The sequence below is a fragment of the Enoplosus armatus genome, chromosome 14 (genome assembly GCF_043641665.1).
Source record: "Enoplosus armatus isolate fEnoArm2 chromosome 14, fEnoArm2.hap1, whole genome shotgun sequence".
In the NCBI taxonomy this organism is placed as follows: domain Eukaryota; kingdom Metazoa; phylum Chordata; class Actinopteri; order Centrarchiformes; family Enoplosidae; genus Enoplosus; species Enoplosus armatus.
In genome coordinates, this window is record NC_092193.1 from 5,905,350 (window position 1) to 5,928,023 (window position 22,674).

Here is a 22,674-nt window from a genome sequence, read left to right on the forward strand (position 1 = left end):
TGAATCAACTGAAGAACTGTCTTAAATATAAAGTTTAAAGATGATTTTGAATATTTTCTATTTTCAATAGGCTTATCATTTTATTAGAGATACTTATTGAGTCAAATCATCGGACTATATATATATATACACACACAGAAAGAGCGATGTGTCATTAGCCAGATAATAGAGAGCAGGTTCACTATCTGTGCAGTAGGTGTCTGTAGACATGCAGGAACATGAAATGTGAGGAATGAAAATCATGACCAGCATTCTCGAAATGGCCATACTGTAGTAACATGACGTGCCGTGCATTGCACCTAACAACTGTGCAGTCAGATTGTTGACTGTCTGCGCAGCGGATAGCCGCGTTTTTTTCCAAGGTTGTGCTTTTGGTTACTTACGGTAAGATGGACCCGCAGTGTCCACTAAAGGATCAGGTGATCCACTAACTACGAAGCGAAGGCTGACTGGGGAAAATGCAAAATGACATATAGCAAATGTCGGAGCATAATTCATTCACATTTTCGGCTCAAATTCGGACTTAAATCGCACCGCTGGAGCTCCAATGTGACGATGGCTCGTTAGGGCTGGTGGCGTAACTGCGATTTTTTTGATATTTTAATTTATGAAAAATCACATTCACAGACAAATATTGGTTTCAACATGGGGCTGTGCTACAGTTTGCGTCCCCGGCTCTTCGGGGACCTGAGCGGGTCTATCTCCAACGCTACCTCGGACTCGGACCAGCCTCCAGACGCCGCCGTGCCGACCCGCGCCGGGGGAGCTCGCCAGGAGGACACCGGGGGATGCGGGGAGACTTCGTCGCTACGCGGCGGCGGCGGCGGCGGCGGCCCGGTGCGCCCCGGGGACCCTGCCAGGCTCCCGGCCGGGGAGCACCGCCGTGGAGACACCGGTACCGACGGTGTGCTCATACAAAACGGAGGTGGCGGCGGAGGTGGTGGCGGAGGTGGAGGCAGCGGTAAGGGCACAGGGAAGGACCGCGGCCGACGCTTACAGCTGTTGCAAAAGACTAGCACCCAAAAGCAGAAAAACTGGGACAAATTGCTGGTGGAGGAGAAGGAGGCCGAGAAGGAGGCGAAGAAAGTCAGTAAGAATATTGACAGGGCGCTGAAGGAGCTCAAACGGGAGTACAAACAGACGCATCGGCTGCTGCTGCTCGGTAGGTTGAGTCCCTGTCTGTTGTTGTTGGACTAGGAAGCCGTTTTGTTATTAGAAATCAAAAACGTACTGGCCTTTCCAGAAATTATGTCACTACTCCGGCGAGGCCTTTTGCCACATCTGTTGGCTTGGCAGTGAAGACTACCCCCTGCGGCTGTCAATGACAAATGATGAAGATGGACGTTTAGACTCAGTGGGCCTGCTGTCCTGTTACTGTTACATTTGGGGTTATGAGGCGTTTTGAAAAGCCAATTAAACATAATGTAGGCTATCATGATGGACCAGCATACACAGGTTTACATAGACCACTTGGGCCATGTTTACTCTCATAATACAGCCTAGTATAGTGTAGTATACTATATATATAGTATACTATAGTGTAGAGTATTGGACGACAGGGGAAAATAGCCTTTTGATTAACTGTGGCATATTTACAGTAATTGTTTTCAATGCATACAGTGTGGTACAGTACAGTAGAGTACAGTGTAGTGGCCTGTAGTGTAGGAGAGTATTGTATAGTGTTATATGTTGGCATAATTAAAGTATAATTATGTTGGCTTTAGTATACAAACATGTAGAGAGAGACCACTGAGCGTTTGTCTGTCAGGGCATGTTTTCTCTATTGTGGTTCAGTGTAAGAGCGTATCTGTCCAGGAAGTTCTGACCAAAGTTTTTCAAATAAATCAATATATATTGTAGTAGAGTAGAATCTAGTGTAGTGGCCAGTATCATAGTACAGTAGCGTGATGACTAGTGTAATGTAGAATACAGTTTAGTAGGCTTTAGTGTGAAAACTAACATAATATAATATAGTACGGCGTAGAGTACTAGAGTGGAGTGTTGTAGATATAATACAGTATATTATAGTGGCCTTTTGTGTAGTGTAGACGAAAACTACAGTCGCATTTTGACTTGTTTTACATTTACAGTGAGATAAATAAATGTATAGTATGGCAGTGTATAGTGTAGTATTGTGGCCTGATGTTGTATAGTGTAATATAGAGTATAGTTTAGTAGGTTTTAGTGTATGATGATGAGCTTTTGGCTACTGGTCCATGTTTGCTCTTAATTTAATGCAGTATAGTATAGTATAGTTTAGTATAATGGCCTGTGGTGACGTGTGATATCTGTATAGTGTCTACAGAAAAGTAATAGGCTTTTTTAGTAATAGTATTGTTTAATAGGATTTAGTATACAAAGACGTAAAGAGACCACAGCGAGTATAGTATAGCAGAGTACAGTATAGTAGAGTGGTAGTGGTAGTATGGGATAGTAGAGCAAAGTACTGAATACTGTAGTATAGTGGCCTGTGGAGTAGTGTGATCTGTCCAGGAACAACAGATGAAAAATAGCTTTTTGACTAACTGCTGCACATTTAATAGTTAGGTTTTTCAACAAATACATGTACAGTATAGTATAATAGAGTGTTGTACAGTATAATGTAATATAGATTACAGTTTAGGCTATAGAGTAAGAGTGTGGGTGTCCTGATTACAGCTTGACGTTATATATACATATTTTCAAATGGAGGGTTTTTTCTTAGCTGCTTTATGGGCACACTGCTATAAATAATCTATTTTAAGGGTTAGGGTTCTGGCAGTTATGGTTCTGGCAACTTGTCAATGATAGTTTGACCTTATTTTTGGCATTTTATAGAGTAACTGATTATAATGACATAAAACCTTAACTGATCTGATTAATTCATAATAAAAGTGTCTTAGTTGTAGTCTTTATTGGTTTAATTGCGTCCATATAAATAACAAGGCTTATATCTATTTTAGGTCATACATTCTTCACTGGAATATAATGATTGATGGATTATATAATTGAGATATTAAGACACTTTCCAAATAGGGGTCAGCAGCCTCCCAGTGTTGTCCTTGGAAAATTCAGTGTGTTTCTAGATGGAGGTGTTTCGTCAGGCCTGACCTCTCTAACTCCCGTTGCCCCCACTGAAGGTTAGGACTTGTTTCATCCACTGCATCCACACAGCAGAAACAGTTAAATTTACCAATGCAGTTCTGCTTAGATTTAGCCTGTAGGTTGTGTTATCTTACCACACATATAGTAACCATCTCTGTATTTTAAGTTTTCTCAAAGGTCAATGCTTCACTTCTAAAAGAGGCAGTCTTGATCAGGAACAGGAGCTTAAGTGTCGTCACAGCTGCCCTGATGAGGAAAACGATGTTTAAATGTCGACACATTTACAATGAAAACAGAACTCATCCACTTTCAGCTTTGACAGTCACAATTGCGGTACATATTGCGTGTACCTGGTTTACTTTAAACAGTGTAATGCTCCGTTACTCTGTATAATAAATGGCTACCAGTTTAATTTCCTGAGTAAACAGCTCTCACTAATTGCATACAGGAAGAAATGGCTCATCTTAATGAAGTCACACAGGGACGTGTCTTACATCCTTCCATGAGCCACAGTTGAAAGCTATACAGTTATACAGTGTGACCTGTGCTACTGTGTCACTTCAGCATGTCATTATGGTTTGGGTTGGCTTTCTTCACCACTATAGAATCACAATTGTTTTCAGAGCTGTCTGTTCTGGTGCACCCAGGAACCTCAGCACAAAGCGCAGGCCACTTCTGGTGTTTCTTAAGAGGCCTTCGGGACTTTATACCCTCCGGGTCTCCTGTAGGACTCTTGTTGCATGCCAGAGGGCTGAGGTGGTTTGTGTTCCTCTGAAAGTGGACACCTTTCAAATAGTGTTACATTTCAAGGCAAGGTATGCTAGCTAATCTGGGTCACTTTATCTGTTTGTATTTGCTGCAGGTATTTAGTTGAATAATGATAGCCATAAGGAAGTATTGTTTATCCTAAACCGGCTGCCATGTTCAGCTTGTGTTGGAGCTGGAATCCATCAGTTCTAGTCATACTTATAGTTGTTGTTGAACTTATTATATTTTGTGATATGGAATCACATTTCTGGTATCTTTCAGTATATGACACAAGTTGACAATTCATAATTTTAGACACAGAGTAATCAAACTCTGAAATTCTGGATATGTTTTAAAAGATACCCTCAAGAATCATGAAATAATTGATCATATTGGTCAGTTTGTGGGTTTTGTTTTTAAATACAGGACGGTTCGGGTTCAGAAATGACAAATTAGTTTGTCTTGATGCTTTGGAAATGTATCACATTTGATTAAAGGAAAACTAATTTTCATTTCTGACAGACAGGACTGTTTAAATTATGCACAAATCTCACCTGTTCTGGGTAAAATTAGGTGCAGTAAACCTGCCGAATGTTTCAAAGTAAAGGGGCTCGACAGTACATGGCTCCAAAATCTGTAGGAGATGAATTAGCCATTATTAGCCAGTATTTTGATAGTCAGTTAATCATTTAAGTCACTTTAAAGCAAAAATGCCTTCACTGGTTCCAGCTTCTTTTGGACTCTGGAAGATTGTGAGGGGTATTTTTCAGTATTTCCCTACATTTTATAAACCAGTCGATTAATCAAGAAAATAATGGAATAATTGATGATAAAAATAATCATTAGTTGCTGCCTGTCCAGGCTCCCAGAAAAGTCTTTAAGAAGGACTCTCCATATTGAATAGATCAAAGTAGTCCTCTAACCATCTATTAATTGTAAAGTAAGATGGTTTATGTTAATCAAAATAAGGCAGAATTGTGATCTGACCACTGGAGTTCAGCTGCCTTCAAATACTTTGTGAGTTTGTGTTTTAGACATGTGAGGTCTAGTACATGATATATTTTGTGTTCGAATAGTTACAGTCATGGAAGGTATAAAAAGATTTCTACTTAATATAGACTCCTCTGGTGAAACACAATAAACACTGTTCTACTTGAAGGCACCATTAGTCCAAAACCGCTTGTAGAAATGCAATAACAAACTCATCATTAAACATGTCTGACCAGAGGACAATTCGCAAAATCTGAATTCTTTTAATAGAGTTCCTTTAGACTTTACACTTAAGTACATGAATACAGGAATCCAGTGATGGGAACTGGAAGGCAAGTTCCTATTATTTGTTGGAAAGGAAGTCACTTTATTGTTAGGTCTCTTGGATCAGATTCTGTACAGGGCCTGTGATAATATCTGTTTCAGCTTTCCTAGATGTCCTTAACTGGCCGTTTCATATCTCAGCCTTATCACCCTTCGTGAGCCTGAACAACAGGCTGCTAGCAATGTAGCACACTTGACTGAAACGAGGCAGGCAGGCCAATGAATAGCTTTTTGGAAGTCACTGATTGTCGTGTTTTGTCTGTTTTTTTTTGGTGCCACTATCCTGCACGTGAAGCCTTACTTTGGAAAAGCTTACTCATCCACAGAAGCACGCAGTGGAACGTATAGCCCTTTGAATACAAGTAGAGTCAGGTGAACTTTGCTTCTGTCTAAATGGGTTTTATCATTGACTATTGCTGAACTTTGCTACCAACTGTTCCCAGTTACTGAATGCGTTATTGTCATATTTATGGTACTGATAGCTGATACTTGTATCAGCTGCATCAAAGTGAACCACACCACGCCAGAAGGACATTGGACTATGTTCTTCAGGTTTTGCTTACAGTATAATTTACACTTTATCAAGAGCCTCTGCTTCTAAAGAGAGTGCTATAAAGTTCTTTCCAGCCTCAGAAAAAAACTCAGGGAGGCTAATTTTAGCTCGATATCATTTGGATGTGTGCCTGGTTTTTACAGTACGTGCTTCAAATTGCAGCCGGGGCTAGTAAATAAGTGTAGAAGATTTATACATAGAAAAGAACTCTTTTAAGTGTCAGATATTGTTGGATTTATTGTAAAAGCTCACTGGCTGTTATAGTCTTTACCCAGCTAGAAAGCCCATTTATTTAACTATATTTAATGTATTTATTTAAGTGCAATAATTTGCAGAGCCTCTGTTACATTTCCAAATGTGCATTGTCAAGAGTTTGTCGTTGATTAGCAGCTGTTTTTAAGGGCCTTACATGGCCAGGGTGTGTGAATCAAACCCCAAACACTGGCGGTGTGGTTGCCATTTTACAGTAGAGGTCTGAAAATAGCAAAAACGTCTTTGTCAGACTCTGAAAACAGAATTTACTTGCAATGGAGTATTTTTAGATTGTTGTATTGATACATTTACTTAAGTAAAGGATTTGAAAACTTCCTCCAAAGCTGCACATGCACACATACTGACAGAGACATTAATTAAGAAAGATAACTGCTACTATTACTTACAAATATCCTAATAATAGTTTAAAGCTCCCCTCCAGACATGTTTTAGGACATATAACAATAATCTTTTTTGAGTAATAATTTGTGTCTGACATGATAGAACCACAAAAACACGCTTGTGTAGGTTGCTAAGTGGACCATAATTGGCTTCCAAACTAGTTTTAATGTCACAAAATCCTGCTCAAATGTACAAATCTTGATCTCAGATTTAAGGTGAGCACCGAGAAACTTGAATGAATTTGAAATCAAACTGAGTGAAGCTTTAACATCCAAGCCACAATAGAAACACCCCCCCCCCACACACACACACACACACACACATTTCAGAGTGGAGGGGGGCTTCAAATGAAGTTTACAGTATTGGCTGACAAACACACACCTCCTTTTAGTTGAGGTAAGAGGAAGCCACAGCAGGCTAAAAGCACTTCCTAAAAAGGACGATAATTTATGCAACAAATCCTGATTGTGTATCATTCATAGGGAGCTGACAGTAGCTACAGCATGTATGCGGTGCTGCCTCTAACCACTAGAGAGTGATGTGGGCCAGGCACTTGTTTTGACCTTGCTTTCTGAGAGGTGGGGAGACAGGATTTTTTTCTTTTCCTTTTTGGTGAGGGTGGGTGGGGGGTGGTTATGGTGGTAATATTTTCATAGGTGAAGTTAGGGGGTTCCAGTTGTGATTTGCATGCTACACAACTTTCTTGCACTTGTGTCACTACATGAAACAAGTATTTGCATTGTATTTGCATAATGGAGACAATAACAGCACACTCCTTGTTATATGTTACACAAATAATCATTCATGGTTGCCTCATACTTTTGGGTTTTCTGTGCGCATATGTAAACATAAGCAAACAGTACATTTGTAATTTTTTTTATGACTAGAATGCAACAGTGTAGTATTGTACATTAGCCTAGCATTAGCTCAATGTTAAGGCCGGCCTACCGAGTTTTACCAGTTGAAAAATACTTCCCTCTCTGTCTCACACATGCACACATACAGGCAGATACATTACTAATGGAATATGTCTGCTCCTGTTACCTACAAATAACACAATGGTAGTCTAAATGTAAAGTGCCTGAGTGAAAAGTCAACCCTTCACAGACCCACACCCCATTTTGGTCGAGTGAAGAGGAAGCCACAACAAGCCAGACATAAATGTCAGACAATGCTCACAACAGTGACAGTTTTTCTATTTCCTCCTTATTGACACATGCATGACTTGAACTGCCTGAGTAGAGTTATTATGGTGCATGGCCTTTTTTTTTTTTTTTTTTTTTAGATATTTGGAGATGAAACTTTATCAAATCTCATTAACATACATTGTTAAAATAAAGAGAATTAATTTGTCCGTGACTCCACAGTAGGTGTTATAAAAAGCTATTCCCCAAGTGAGGTCTTAACAAATAGCAGACAAATCCTTCATCCTGGGGTGGTCTCTAGTTTAGTGTTAATTTATTTCATAGTCTTTGGCAGGTAAACATTCATGAAAAAAGTTGGCATGAGATGTGTTGGCACTAAGCAGTTATTTCTCTTATTGGCAAAATGTGCACATATGTGAGACAAGTATATTATTGTTTCCCCAAGAAAACACTACTATAACATTGATAATGTGCTCAATATGGAGTCTTTTTGTAAACCTTATCATACTTATGGTATTTATTTTTTATTAGTATAATAATAGTTAGGACTTACAGTATTTTTGTGGCAGGTGTGATGATGACTTTATGGTGAGCTAATCAAACTGAATGTCATTTTCATTTCATATAATATCTCTACAATCTTACAGTAAGATGATATACTGCACATAGCTTATGATTTTGCAATGATATTTTGTATGATTTGTTTTGTTTTGTTAATAAAGCAAAGGGAAATTATCTCTTCATGCTCTGGCCAGCCAGTTTTGCAGGGCTCTGTGTCTTGCTCAAGGGACTGAATCCAATCCATTCTTGTTAAGGGTTTGCATGATGCATCATCTATAACTATGGTTCCTAAACCCTTTTGGCTTGTATTTGGCTTGTTATACTGACATTAAACTAGTCCTCATGCTCTCAAGAGCCGTGGTGGAAAGTTACCCAAGTACTTAAGTACAATTTTGAGGTACTTGTGCTGTACTTCAAGTATTTCAAGTTTATGCTACTTTATACCTCTACTCCACCACATTTCAGAGGAAAATAGTGTACTTTTTACTCCACTACTTCACTTTTTTTTACTGTGTATATTATATATATATATATATATATATATATATATATATATATATATATATATATATGTGTGTGTATGTATACATAATGAAATTATTCTATTTACCGTTGGGTAGTTCTGAGAGTGATACGTTTTGTATGTAAAATTGTAATCTGAGTGACTAGTAACTAAAGCTGTCAGATAAATGTAGGCTACTGGAGTAAAAAGTACATTATTTTCTGAATTGTAGTGAATCAGAAGTATAAAGTAGTATGAAATGGAAACACTCAAGTAAAATACAAGTACCTCAAAATTGCACTTATGTACACTAATTGAGTACATGTACTTAGTTACACCCCACTACTGCTTTACAGTACATTAGAAATTGCAATTGTGTCATGTTGTTTTTGTACAAAGTTCAATTTTATGCTACTTTATACCGCTACCTCATAACATTTTAGAGAAAAATATTGTACTTTTTACCCCTACATTTATTTGACATAGTATAGTTACTTTACAGATTAAAAATGTTCATTAATAACAAATGATCTTACAAAATATGGAGCATTGTCATAGTTGGAAATGACCAACATTATATATAAAGTAGTTACATTTAATTCTACAAATGTTATTTATATGGCAATGCAACAATAATAATCAAATCATATAATATGTATAACATTAAAGTACAAACCTCTAATAGGACCCATTTTTTGTTGTTTATACCTCTGTACTTGTACGTAAGAAAAAACAGAGTATTTTTAAATTGTGGTATTACTACTTTTACTTCAGTAATCGGAGTACTTCCTCCACCACGTACTAGTAGTCCTCATTCTCTCGAGGACTACGACGATGGCCCCCAGACCTGTAATGTATACACTACAGAGATAGGTAAAGCCTAGTGCACACATAGACATTGTAAATGGGTTGCCAGTTTGGGTCAGGGCCACCTCACTGACTGGAAGCCAAGAAGCAGAAGAAGAAGAAGGAGAGGAAGAAGAAGAAGAAGAAGAAGAAGAAGAAGAGACCCAGCCCCTCTGTAAACCAGCAGAGAGGCGTCCGGGTTTCCACCCCTTTGCCGATTAGTTTGATAGCAGAATAGCGAAGGACTAAATCGGGAATGGCTCCTCTCCCTTTGCCACACAAGTTATAAAATGCTATATCAGTGCGGGTTGTTAATGTTACAGTTTAACGCAGGTTTGTTTTCCACCTCCACGGTCCACGGTTACTTCCTGGTGCCACAGAGAGAGGCAGTGCTGAGTTAAAGAGACAGAAATACTGATAGAAATTCAGATAGAAAAAAATACTGAGAGAAGAGAGGGGTTGGAGACGCGATAGGAACAGTTGACTGGATTCCCAGAAATTGAAAACCCTCTCTCTCTCTTCTTATTTATATGTATTTTTGATATTTCTTTGTTAAACCGAGTCGTTATTCTTCGTTGGTTTGTAAACTAACAAACGGTTTGGATGACGGTTGGCTGCGGCTAAAGCGGAATTGTAACGGGGAACATATTCCTCCCTCCGACGGAGAAGCCTCGCAGAGATTTTTTTTCCTTTTTTATTTTACAGTAGACTCATTCCTGTGTCATTTTAAACCACAATATCATCCCGGGTGTTATTTTATATTTTTTTTACGATTCCACAAGGAAGGGTTAGGGCGACGGAAGATGGGTTGTTTGGGCAACAGCAAGACTGAAGATCAACGCATCGACGAAAAGGCACAACGAGAGGCTAATAAAAAGATAGAAAAACAGTTGCAAAAGGAAAGACAAGCGTATAAAGCCACACACAGGCTCTTATTACTGGGTAAGGCTGATTTATATGTGATGGCTATCTGAAATGTAAGCTAACCGTAATCCCTTTCGTTTACCGAACACGTAGCCCCATTTGACAGCGCTTGCAATAATATGTCATGGGGGTGGATATTGATGGAAGCGAAGCTCCAGAGCCTACAATTAGCTGGCTTCATTTCCAAAACATTTATGGTTTCAACGCTAACCTGGATGTCCCTATTCGTGTTCATTTGGTGATATTTTTATGTATTTGTTTCTGGTCTATTTTCGAAGGTGCGGGAGAGTCCGGAAAAAGCACCATTGTGAAGCAGATGAGGATTCTACACGTCAACGGCTTCAACGCGGAGTGAGTGCTATTCAATACACTTAATAAATAGCTACATTAACGGCTAAGATATTATATCAATGCTTATTCTTATGGCTTCTCTCCTAATGAATAACACTGTCGAGGCCAGAATATAGCCTGTGAATGGATTTTCCCCAGGCACTGCAGCGCCTGTTGGGCCCAGTATCCCATGCAAAGCAGCTAATACCCCCCCCCCCCCCCCCCTCCTCTCTCCTTTTTCCTCCTTTTCGTGTACATGTACAGTTATCATACATATGTGAGGATCTCAGTGTCACACAGGTGACAAATAATTTACTGTTTCCTGTTTCATGTGAGAGGGTGAAAGGTTGTGATCGACACAGGCCTATTGATGATTTGTTTTGCTGCAAGGCCTTGCATGGCATTGATCTTAGCAGTAGTCTATTTTAAACAGGCCTAGTACATGTCAGAGTCCTGTAACTGTATGAAAATCCTCTGTATATGTAAATTCAAAGAATTTATCCAGGGGATGCTGGATTTTAGGACGATAGGAGGCATAATTCAGCATTTTTAAGATTAAAAAATGAGAAATATCTTGACTACAGCACAGCATATCCCTTTACTTTTGCATTTTACTGAACCCCATCCTGCCCTTCACTGTTACCTGCCCTCCACTGGTACATACTCCCGGCTAACACCTGTACTGTATGTACAATTGTATTAGAATACAGTCTAACCTGGCAGTAACCCCTATCTTACTCATAACCACCTTGATGATAAATCTTTTGTGGTCTACTGTGGTTGATGTTTTCGTAACCGCTGCCTCACACATCTATTCTGTCCCCATGCAGAGAAAAGAAACAGAAAATCCAAGATATTCGGAAAAACGTGAAGGATGCCATAGTGGTGAGTTTTGTCTGTATCGCTTCCCAAATGTGCTCAATGTCTCTGTTGTTACACTGAATCCCACTGCAATCCCATTTTACTGATTATTATACAGGCTTACAGATTTTTTTTTTCCTGTATTCATCCTGCTTAATGCTTGTTTTTTTTTCTCTCCTACAACTTCTGCTTTGCAGACTATAGTGTCTGCGATGAGCACTTTAATACCCCCAGTCCCGCTAGCCAACCCAGAGGACCAATTCAGAATCGAATACATCAAAAGCATAGCACCTCTCTCTGACTTTGACTATTCACAGGTAAGACGTTCATAAAGTTTCTGTGTGTGTGCAGATGTGAATGTGTGTGAGAGAGGCTCAGTATGGTGGGCTGGTATGGTACATATGTGCTTTTTTGTCTTTCTTAATGTGTGTTTGAGTTTGAGTGGGCGTTAGATGGTATGTGATGAGAGCATTTGCTGTTTTTATGAGCCCCATGGCCAACAATGTAGATCTTGCTGATATAGCTCAGGGATGTCAGATGTACTTTTGCTATAACAAACCTAATGTTGCCTTTCTTCTTTAATCTACTCTTTTTTTATGTTGTGGTGTGGTCTTTTTAACAAACCTAGCTAAGCTAAGGGCATTGTTTTTCCTTTTGGGAGATATGACGTTTCCATATGAATGGAAATGTCAACTAACTTGTATGAAATCAACAGTTAGTTGATTAAAGGTTTGATTAGCCGGAGTGGATGTAGTGTATGTGGATTTGAATGCAAGTCGGAGCACATGGGATTCTTTTCAGTGTGTGATCAGCCATTCAATAGTGCGAGGTCATGTGTTGGAAATGTAGATAATGTTTTACATGATTTTGAAAGTGTTCCTTGTTTGACACCGGCTGTGCAGCAACGCTAAACAGGAATGACAAATTAATACAGAGCTGTAGATAGACTCTTTGAATTGTTTTTACACTTTGGGCTTTTATGGGAACCCAATAAAAGTATTAACATGCTATTATGTATGAATCAAGTACACTGTTTAGTCTCCTTTCGGCGTATTGATCAGCACTTTTGCTGTTGATTGTATTGGAGTTGACAGGGATGCCTATTCTTATCATGTTGTAACTGAGGCACCAAACCTTTAAGTTTAAACTGTTCTTTTAATGGACAAAAGCTTGATTTTAGAGCTGAATCTATTTGTTGATTAATCAATTAGTCGATGCATCAACAAAAAATAATCTGCAACTATTTGGATAATGATAAAGATAAAAATAACAATTCCCAAGTTTCAGCTTATCCAGTGATCTGCCACATATCTCAGTTTTATATCATTGTAAACTGAATATCTTTGAGTTTTGGACTGTTGGTTGGACAAAGCAAGATGGCAGATTTTGTCAATGAAAATAATTGTTAGTTACAACCCCTACTTCTTTTATCTTTTGGTTCTTCTGCTTCTTTCATCAAGTTAGCAGTTGTTCACCATACAAAAGACTAAGAGGAATGAATTTCACGTGTGTGTTTTATCTCTTAGCCACAATATGGCATATGACTTTTCCAGCAAGGCCTGATCTAGCTAACATGTAGGCCCTGTGGACAGGGTACTCACTGGGTTTTTTTTTTTTTTTGCAGTCGCTCTCAGGTCTTATCCATACATCACTGCTTAGTTTCCCACTATCCCTCTCAGAAATTTAATGCCATGTCACAAGAATATCCATTAAAAGGATTTGGGTGTTAATTTCCTAACAGGGCCACGGTGAGAGTGTTAACAGGGCAGCAGTAGTCTGTGCTGCTGTGATGTTGTTTGAGGGCCGGGGCCATGGGGAGAGCCGGCGTTGAGTTCCCAGGCCCGGCCAGGCCAAAGGGAACAAGATGGCTCTGTTTGAAATGTCTGTGCTTGTCATCAGTCTCAGGCTTCACTTGTGCCGTCAGTGTCACCACTACATTGTCACTTAGTGCCACCGGGCATGATATCCAATACTGCAGCGCAGGAACATGGCCAATCAGGAACCTGTGGCTTTCACCTGTTGGCGCCGTTGTGAAATGTGGAAGTATGTTTTACCGGGAAACTTTTGGAGAGATGATGTCATAGTGAACCGTGTTCATTGATTTCGAACTCTAATCTTAAAGTCTTGATAAATATGATGCACTTCAATCAATTTTAGTAGTTGTTTTGTGATAAGTTATTGCTGTGGACGGGAAGAAGTAGACAATAATCTTTGACTTACCTACATTTCCCTGAATGACTTGCTGTGTATGTATATGTGGAGAGAGGGATGGTAATAGCCTTGGTTGTACCATTATGAAAGTTTTTACCAGAACTGCAACTAAATATTATTCTTTTTATCAGCTAATCTGCCAATTATTTTGTCTTTAACATGACAGAAAATTGCAAAAGAATTCCATCACAGAGTACCAGATGCCAAGCTGATCTCTTCATATGTCTTGTTGTTTCTGACCAACAATCCTGAACTCAAAATATCCAATTTACAATGATATTAACTGCTGTCAAATTACATTTTTGCTTGACAAATTGCTCAAACGATTAATCGATTATCAAAATAGTTTTCTGAGAATCAACTAATAAATCATTTGACTGATCGTTATGGCTCTAATTTACACAGTACAATCATCATTCTCGAAATGACCTTGTCATGTGATGTATCTTACTGAGACAGGCTACTGACAGTCTTTACACACCATTAAATGCATAGTGTTGACCACGGTGATGATAAGTCATTACGCGTTATTGGCTGCGAACTCATTCTAATCTTTTTCTGCTAAGAGCTTTTTTTGGTGAAAGAAAAGAAAAGTTCTTCAGGCTTTCACTTACTGAGGCATATTATTGGTTAAAATCTCAGAAAAACGTTTCTGTCTCTGTTCCCTAAACATTGCGTTCTCGACCTTCTCTCATGATAAATGTGCATTACATTGCTTTGTCGCTGTGTCCAGTCTGTGGCTAAGGCTGGCCTCAAATAGTTAAATCAAATTATATGACTTTATTGGGCATTGTAATTTGACGTGATAGCGTAGTTAGGTTTTTCCCAGTTGAGAAAAGTGAGCCTGAGAGAGAACAATGTTGTGGTGTGTTGTGTCTGGTTAGTCAAATAGCAAGGCAACAAGCTACAGAAGTATGGCTGCGTTGCGTCATTGTCTTTTGGAGGTACTGTGGGTAGAGAAGTTGGTGTCTCTTCTAAGTGATTAAGGGATGGATTTCCTCCTGTATGGCATTTGCATGTTGACGTGAAATCATGACATTTACTGTTTGATGTTTTAGAAAACATTCTGCTGTCAAACAAATGAAATATCTTCATGTAAAGTCACATGATCTATGTTTGGTGGGTTATGCTACAGATAGATTATGAATATGAGATATATTCTTCCAAACAACCAAATGCGCCTGAAAGTGCAAGGTACGCTTACAATAGTTTTTTACACAGACATTTACAGTGGATTTTTCTCTGCATGCTCTCTCATACCTGGGATTTTTTGTAAGATGACAATTTCCTCTTGTCGTACATGTAAATCGACAGGTTTAGCGTTGCCGGCCTGTACTCCTTATCATCACATCAACCTTTTTTGTAAAACCTTTCCCTGCTTGGGATAACAGTAGGCCCATGGAAAAGAAAGCACCGATACAAACGGTTGTCTATGCAAATGGAAACAAATGCCGCTGCGGTAGCTATGCTAGCCACCCGACAGTGTACGTCGGCTGAAGTGGAGCAAATTCAAATGAGCCCCGGCCCCTGTTTTTGCACCATGTCTCTCCCTCACAGCCTACAGTGCATGTAATCCTGTCCATTTGATGCTAAAACAAGCACGTCACTGTAACTATCTAGTAGGATTGGATACCCGTTCATGTTATTTATACACACTCTGAACAAAAAGGCGAGGATTAGGTCCACAAAAGTTTGTTCTTGTGTTTTGGGGTCTTCAAGATATGTATTACAGTCCATTGTGGAAGGTGAGCTAGATATTATGTCCAGCCCCACCCATTGCTGAACTGATCTAATTTGTGTTTGGTGCAGAATTACTTTACTGAAGAATGGTTTAAATGTTACACCAGGGCTAAACCTGTGCACATCAGCAACTGTCAGTGAGTGTGTAACTTTATTTAATATTGTCAGTTTACAGGCCAACCAATAATTATGAGTTTCTAATAAGGAATGTGACCTGCTTTGTGCCGCTTTTGTTCTTCACTACATCTGTGAAGGGTAACACCTCTACAGCTTTCCCTTGTTGTTGGCTTCTTGGTGATTTCCTCGTGATGAACAGCTTCAGTCCTAGAAGTTTGTTTTTCCTCTAATTGATTACTTGAGGATCCGTGATGTGGGGCAAAGGGTGGCACGGAGGGCTGCTTTGTTTTTGGAACCATGTTATGAAAGATGAACGGTCTCGAACAGTCGCTCCCTCTCTCCTTTTGCTTTTGCTCTCTTTTTTGTTTTTTTTTTGCTAAATTTGTCTGTACTCTTTAACTGAGGTAACCCATGAAAGCCAGGTCTCTCTCTGTGCTAGGTGACTAACACAGATATTCTATTCAAATCCAATATATTTTGTGATGATGGTTTACGGAGGAGCCAGCTGGTTGTCTGGCTGGCTGGCTGGCTATGTATGAAGGGATTTGAGGTTAGTGGCCGTACATTTTGCTTTAAGGCCAAAAGGTCTCTTCAAGACTTTACTCAAAGGAATTCTAGTGTTCCCTTGCGATGGAAGATGCAAGCCATTTGCTCCACAACTTTGTTTTGTCGAATCGAAGATTTAGGCCATTTTGTTCTCTGTGTCAGCCTGACCTATATGATTCAAGTGAAATATTACATCACACACACAACTTGATTAACATTGAAAGTAAGGCTGAGCTGAGAATTGGTCCTAGCAGAGCCACCAGGGAATCGGCATCTCATGGTTGGTGATGGGAGGGTAGTGGAAGTAGACTGGGAAGAGCCCAGGAAAGAGTTAAAAAAGCTTGTGTTAAAGCAAATTCCCTCCTGGTCTCTTTCTGTGTTATCAGTTCCTCTGTAGGGCACTGCAGCACACACTGCATTTATTCAAAGGCCCAGTGTCACACGCCTCTGTGGAAAAGAGCCCTGAGGACCATACTCTGCTTTTTTTTTTTCCCCCCTCTCTGCCCCTTCCACCCTCTACCCCTCGTCCTCCCTCCATCCAGTCCCAACGCTTGCGAGCTTTGATGGGCCCTTGGTTGGGTTTTCAAACCTCTCGATGTCTACTGGTGTAAAAAATGTGGCGAGACCTGCAGAACTAATAGCAGAAGAATGTAATCAGCGCTGTTGAATCTTTCTGTCTTATTGATATTAGTTGAGGTAGGTGTTTAAAGTTTGACTGTCACAGAAGTGGAAGCAAATACAGGCAAGAAAGTAAATATGGCCCCATTTTCTTTGTTAATAAAGAGTTTGGTGTAGCAGGTAGATGCTACATTACAGAAAAACTGAACTATGGTTGTAAAATTATAAATGATATATCATACTTTGGTACGATGTCAAGAATAACCAGTGCGGACCTCACTGAAACACAGCTAACATGATAGCATCCGTGTTTAGGTTGTTCCTGACTTGTGCCCGAAGTGTGAGCCTATATTCATCTGTAACAAAAAAAGTAAACAAATGTTAATGTCTCTCTCTGTGAAACTTCTGCGGACTGGATCAGTGGATTTCCTCCATGTTGAACTTAATCACCGGATCTGCCGAGAGGAGATCTCCCGGAGCATGTGATCATTTATCAGGCTCCTTCTCCCTCTCCCTCTCTCTCTGGTTCGGGGCTACTTTCACCCTCTCCCCAGTCAGAGCGCAGAGCCAGTGCTGAGTGCAGAGAGTCATGTGGTAGTTCTAGGCTAGAGGAGGAGCCCATCTGAAAGACATGTGCACAGGAGGGGATATTAGCCCAATCATCTTTGTTTAGGGCATGCAGAGAGTGCTGGGAAATGTCTCAAAGTCATTGATAAGATGAGTTCCCCTCACAATGCGCCCACCGAGACTATGTATAGTCATTTACAGCATCATGCCTATGGATGGATTTTGCACAGCAGGAGTGCTAGTTATATTTGTATATTTTAGGAGATGCAATGAACTGTTTATTGATTTTTTGTTTTTTTGCATTGTTATCTGAATTTGATCACAATTAAGTTATAGTTTAGCTTACAGTTTAGAGAAGAGAGCTTGTGACCAGAAAGTCATGAGTTTAAATTAAGGAACTGCTGGATAAACGTGTATCGAGGAAGTGAACTCAAATCACCTCCCGATGCTCCTGCTAACTTTTTACAAAGGCAAGAATTACATAGTGGCCTACAATTATGCTGTAGTCGCATAACAAGAAGGATTTACGTTCCGTTTGATGTGACCCTATTTTCCTTAGAACGGCAATATATGAGAAGGTGTTCAAATTAAGAAATAGTGGCATTAAATATGTGCATTAAGTAGCTGAAGTTGGGCTGCGTTTAGCCAAGCTTAGCATAATGACTGGAAGCAATGGGAATCAGCTTGCATTGCTCTGTCCAAAGTGAAAAATAAGTCTCTAAAGCTCACTAATTAACACGGTCAATCTGTACACAACACAACTGACATGTAAAAATGCAGTTTTGGGGGGAGTTACATGCAGGAAATATTTCTTGACGAACAAGTTTATATGTCTACCTGCATGTTTGTGTGGCGTCTCTGGCTGTAGCGCAGGTTGCTAGATGGGGTCTGTGAGCACTTTTAATACAGTTCCCTGAATAGACTTGATGGGACAGGACCAAACCTGGCAACCTCATTTTGACAGCAAGACTCTGGGAAGCTGTCTGCTTCCAGTCTGTATGCTAAGCTAGGCTAAACATGTCCTACTCCAGCTCCATATGTATTGTGTGCACAGACATGAAAATCCTGTTAAGAGAGCAAATAAGCGTGTTTCCCAAAATTCTGACTTACGCCTTTAAGTAAAATACAGTACTAATACTTTCTACTACTCTCTTTGCTCCTGCTAATGAACTGCCTGTGAGCAAGGCAGTCCTTGGCACCCAGCTGCTATGATTAAACAGCTCTGTGATCAGTTCAAGACAGTGGTTGTGCTGTGTATAGACGATATGTATTGTGTGTAACTTTAAGTGTGGTACTTGGTGTGGATGAGAAACTAGTTTTCTAGTGACCAATTAGTTTTCTTTTGGATGAAAGTGTATACAAAATGGGCAATACCATTTTCCATTGGCTTTGTTTGTTTATTTATCCATCCAGTTGTCATGGCAGCACGAGTTTCAACAACTTTAAGTCACAGTTTCAAAGTACATTTTCAAAAGTCTGCAGAATGTCATTTTACATTTTAGTAATAGCAAAAGGCTACTCAGTCGTAAGTTACTGAACACGTGACATACTTACCTTTACTTACCTGTATCTTCCATAGTATGTATGCAAAAAGTCTGCTATGGTGACACAGATACTAGCAATTAAGTGGACTTGATTGTGGCATTTGTGTGTAGGTCTAAATGAAGTAATATTCCTTAAATAAGTAACTTTAGGTGGGTTCATTCTGTGCTTCAACAGTATCGTTATGAATAAATTCAAAGCCCCTGACCTTCCCATCGTGACAGTATACTCCAAAATTTAAGTCTTTTTTATGTCCAATGTATGTTATTGTCTGTTTCTTAATGTTTTTTTTTTTCTTTTCCTCAGGAGTTCTTTGATCACGCAAAGAAGCTGTGGGACGACGAAGGAGTGAAGGCATGCTTTGAGAGGTCCAATGAGTACCAGCTCATCGATTGTGCACAATAGTGAGTTCAAACATTTAAAAGACATTTTGTGGTACAATTTTGAGCTTTGGATACTTGCAAGCTTACAAAAGATTGTTCACAACTACACACATTATGTAATCAGTTATTCGTGCAGCTATAATATAGTGAGAACAAGTGATCTATTTAGCTTTTTACAGCCTGTAAACTATTGTCACATTCCTGCTTTGTCCGTCCCCCTTGTGTCGTGTTTGAGGTGAAAGCTCTGCAATGTGTGCTGGTGTCATGTCATATGTGAATATGGCTGACATATGTTTACTCTGGGTGTGGCAAGGCAAGCAGCAGTTGTAGTCGTCCTTTGGAAAATTATACATATAGCTTCTCATATCAGTGTGTTTGACATTTTCACCATGGCAATATGCAAAGCTTTGTCTGACCTGTATTAGAATGCCCAACTGTTGAATTCATTGGGATTATATTGATGTAATAATTGTCTATAAAGACATGTAAAGATGTAGTAATGCTGTAATTAAAGTTGGGATTTCTCATTTCCATGTTAGTGATGGTTATAACTTACCTGTGGAGTTGATAGACTAAATTTCAGTGTCTCTAAGGCTGGACAAAAGCTATGTGGGTCATGATTTGATTTTGGATACAATCTGTGTAGAGTTTTTCCTAATACAATTGTACTCCAGATACTGTAGTTAGGAAATACTGATAACTGCAGTTTGGCAAGGTGCAGAAACTGATGCCTCTTTGTACGGTGCCCCAGATAGTTTGGAAGGCTCCTATAGTACCTTGGGCCACCATTGGGTGCTGGATGTACACAGTGGAGGGCCCCTCTGTTGCCTGTAAAAGGAAGTTTGGATATGCAAAGTGACTCACTGATTACAGTGCTCTCCTTCTGCTTCCTCTCTGACTCACCTCTGGATTCACATGTAAATATGAGGACATTTACATGGTACGGACTCAGGAGTGCAGCCCGCTGGAAGTTGTCCCCTCCCATCCCAAAGGTTGGCTCCCTTTATCTCTCAGGGTCCGGTCAAAGGCTCACTTTATCAGCGACTGGGGATATTGTCTTGTTGTCAGCGATCTGTGAGCCCGTGTTACATGGGGGTAGTGTTGAGATGTTTTAAAGATGTTATAGCACGTAGACAAACAGTCTCTGTACTCTTTTCCTGAATATCTTCCGTTCCTTGAACATAAATTTGACTTCGGGTCAAGTCTTCCCTGGTTGCCCTGCCTGAAAGCAGCTTCCATAGAAAGGAGAGAGATAGTCAGGTGATGGTTGGAGAGTCACATGAATCTGTAAGGTGGAGCTGTTACAGTCCAAGGCCTGTGTTTGTCTTTGCTGCTCTGAGTCAGTCTGTGTTTGTGTGCAGTACGACTGCACAATATATAAAAAAGCATCTTGTGTTTATTTTAGTCAGTATCATAATGATAACCACATAATATTATGGTATCATAAACATTTAAAGTCTTCTTTCTGAATGTTCTTGTTATAACTCTGTAGATGCAGTGTTCCTCTGAATGTCGAAAACAGAAAGAATATTCTGTAGTGTAATAACTGAGACCACTGAGGCTTGCAACTAGCTGAAGCACTGAAAATACAGCTGTCTTGTGACATGAATAAACATTAACAGAGTAAAATGAAGACAGTAAAAATACAGTATTTAAATTGGTAGTGGTTTTCTGGTGTTCGAGTGCATATATACTTTATATACTTTCTGTACTCTTCTTTCTGTCCTTATGTTGTAAGTAGCCAGCATTTATTTGCATGGAAGTTATTATACATCTACTCTTCCAAATCCAAAATACTGGCAAATGGCTGATGCTTAATTGTTTATTTTAAGTCCCAATTGACCTCCCTGTTTCCAACCTCCTCCTCTTCGATGTCATTCATTTTTTTCTCCATTTGATCGCTCCTCTCTCCTGCCCTTCTTGCTGTCCTCCTATCACCGCCTCTCTGGCTGTTACGTTGCTGCTCCTGATTGGTTAACAGCTGGTGAGCAGTTGTATGTTTGGCCAATAAATCACCATCAAGCTAACAAATGTATATTACTGGTGTGTAAAGGAGATAAAAAAAGATAAGTTATAGCTTCATGGGGTTAAGTATACAAAAGTACAAACTGCAATTTGAGTTTTGATTGTGGCTCTTACTTTATAGGTCAGATGTTCCTACTTGAATGTGAGTTCAGTTGAATGATAGTTGCTGCGTTTTGTTGCTCAAGTGCTTTTCCTCGTCTCCAGGAAAGTGTGTGTGTGTGTGTGTGTGTGTGTGTGTGTGTGTGATTAAGCGCTGTGGATTTACTACTAAATAACATCAAAATTCAAAATCTTGAAATATAGTAAATCAATCTGTTTTCAGTGATAGAAATGCCTGAGCATCTCAGCACCTACCATGATCTTTGGAGCAGGAAAAATCTGTTTTCACATTTGCATTTTGAAATCTCACTGTTGAGAAGAAACATCACAATATGCCTCTATTGTCAGTGTGTTTGATTGATGTCTGGAATTTGTCAGACTGCGTGGCCTCTCACTTACTTCCTCTCTCAGTTTTAACCTCTGCATGAACTATGTGGATGGCGGGCATTCGTAGATACTCTGTCCTACATGGCAGCAGACCAGTCTGTGTGTAAAGGCCCCCACACACACACACACACACACACACATACACACACACACACACACCCACACCTATTGTTATTATGACCACTAAACGACACTAACTGTTCTCAGTGACTATCCTGGAAGTAGTGAAACACTGATAGACGGCTTCAGCAGCCAACTGGGTTGAAAGGAAAGGAGCAGAGGTCACAACTTTGGACTCAGGCTGTATTTAAACAGATGTTGTTTTGGCTATTCCTCTAAATTCAGAGAAGACATGTTTGTCTATAAGAGTCTGTCAGCTTATCCCTTCCTCTCACTGCTAGCTACGTTTGAGCTAGCACCGACCCAACCCATTCTGATAATCCAGGAAGCTTTCATTTCATCTTTTACTTTTGTTCTCTACACCTGCTCTCCCTCACTTTTTGTATTGAACCTGCACAGACTTGTGTTTGTGTTGTAGGCTATGTCTTGGATTACAAATGTGATAAGGGTGCTTTCAGTCCCTCTGAGAGTAAATTAAAGAGGAAGTTGGCCTACATGTGGCTGTTTGTGGGAGGAACAGATTGGCAGGCAGCAACCTTACATGCTAACAGTCAAACCACCAAAAAAGATCACAGCAGGAGGAAAGTTGGTTAGATATACCTATATGTGGTATTTAGATTTTGTGAAGGCAGATTATATACATCTGCCGTTTCGTCTGTGTTGTCCTTCATAGACCTTGCTCCACTGGCAGATATATTTTCCAGCAGGCTAAACGCTGGACGACCCATTGGACAAAGGCACAGGAAATAAGTATGGGCCGATGGCGAGCGCTTGTTATGCCAAAGAGCATGTCCATAT

The 22,674-nt window shown here is 39.8% G+C and overlaps 1 protein-coding gene across 3 annotated transcripts in view; it reads left to right on the plus strand.

Annotated features, from left to right (window-relative positions):
* Window positions 1-645: 645 nt before the first annotated feature.
* Window positions 646-22,674, plus strand: part of LOC139296757 (guanine nucleotide-binding protein G(olf) subunit alpha) — a 40,950-nt gene continuing 18,921 nt past the window's right edge. Inside the window, exons 1-6 of one of the 3 annotated variants that reach the window (XM_070919259.1) lie at window positions 10,210-10,348; window positions 10,609-10,681; window positions 11,074-11,078; window positions 11,493-11,545; window positions 11,719-11,838; window positions 19,169-19,266. In XM_070919259.1, coding sequence (XP_070775360.1) covers window positions 10,210-10,348; window positions 10,609-10,681; window positions 11,074-11,078; window positions 11,493-11,545; window positions 11,719-11,838; window positions 19,169-19,266 — 488 coding nt within the window. Of the gene's footprint in view, window positions 1,163-10,209; window positions 10,349-10,608; window positions 10,682-11,073; window positions 11,079-11,490; window positions 11,546-11,718; window positions 11,839-19,168; window positions 19,267-22,674 lie in introns of those variants that run through there. The other 2 variants (XM_070919257.1, XM_070919258.1) reach the window with 2 other exon arrangements.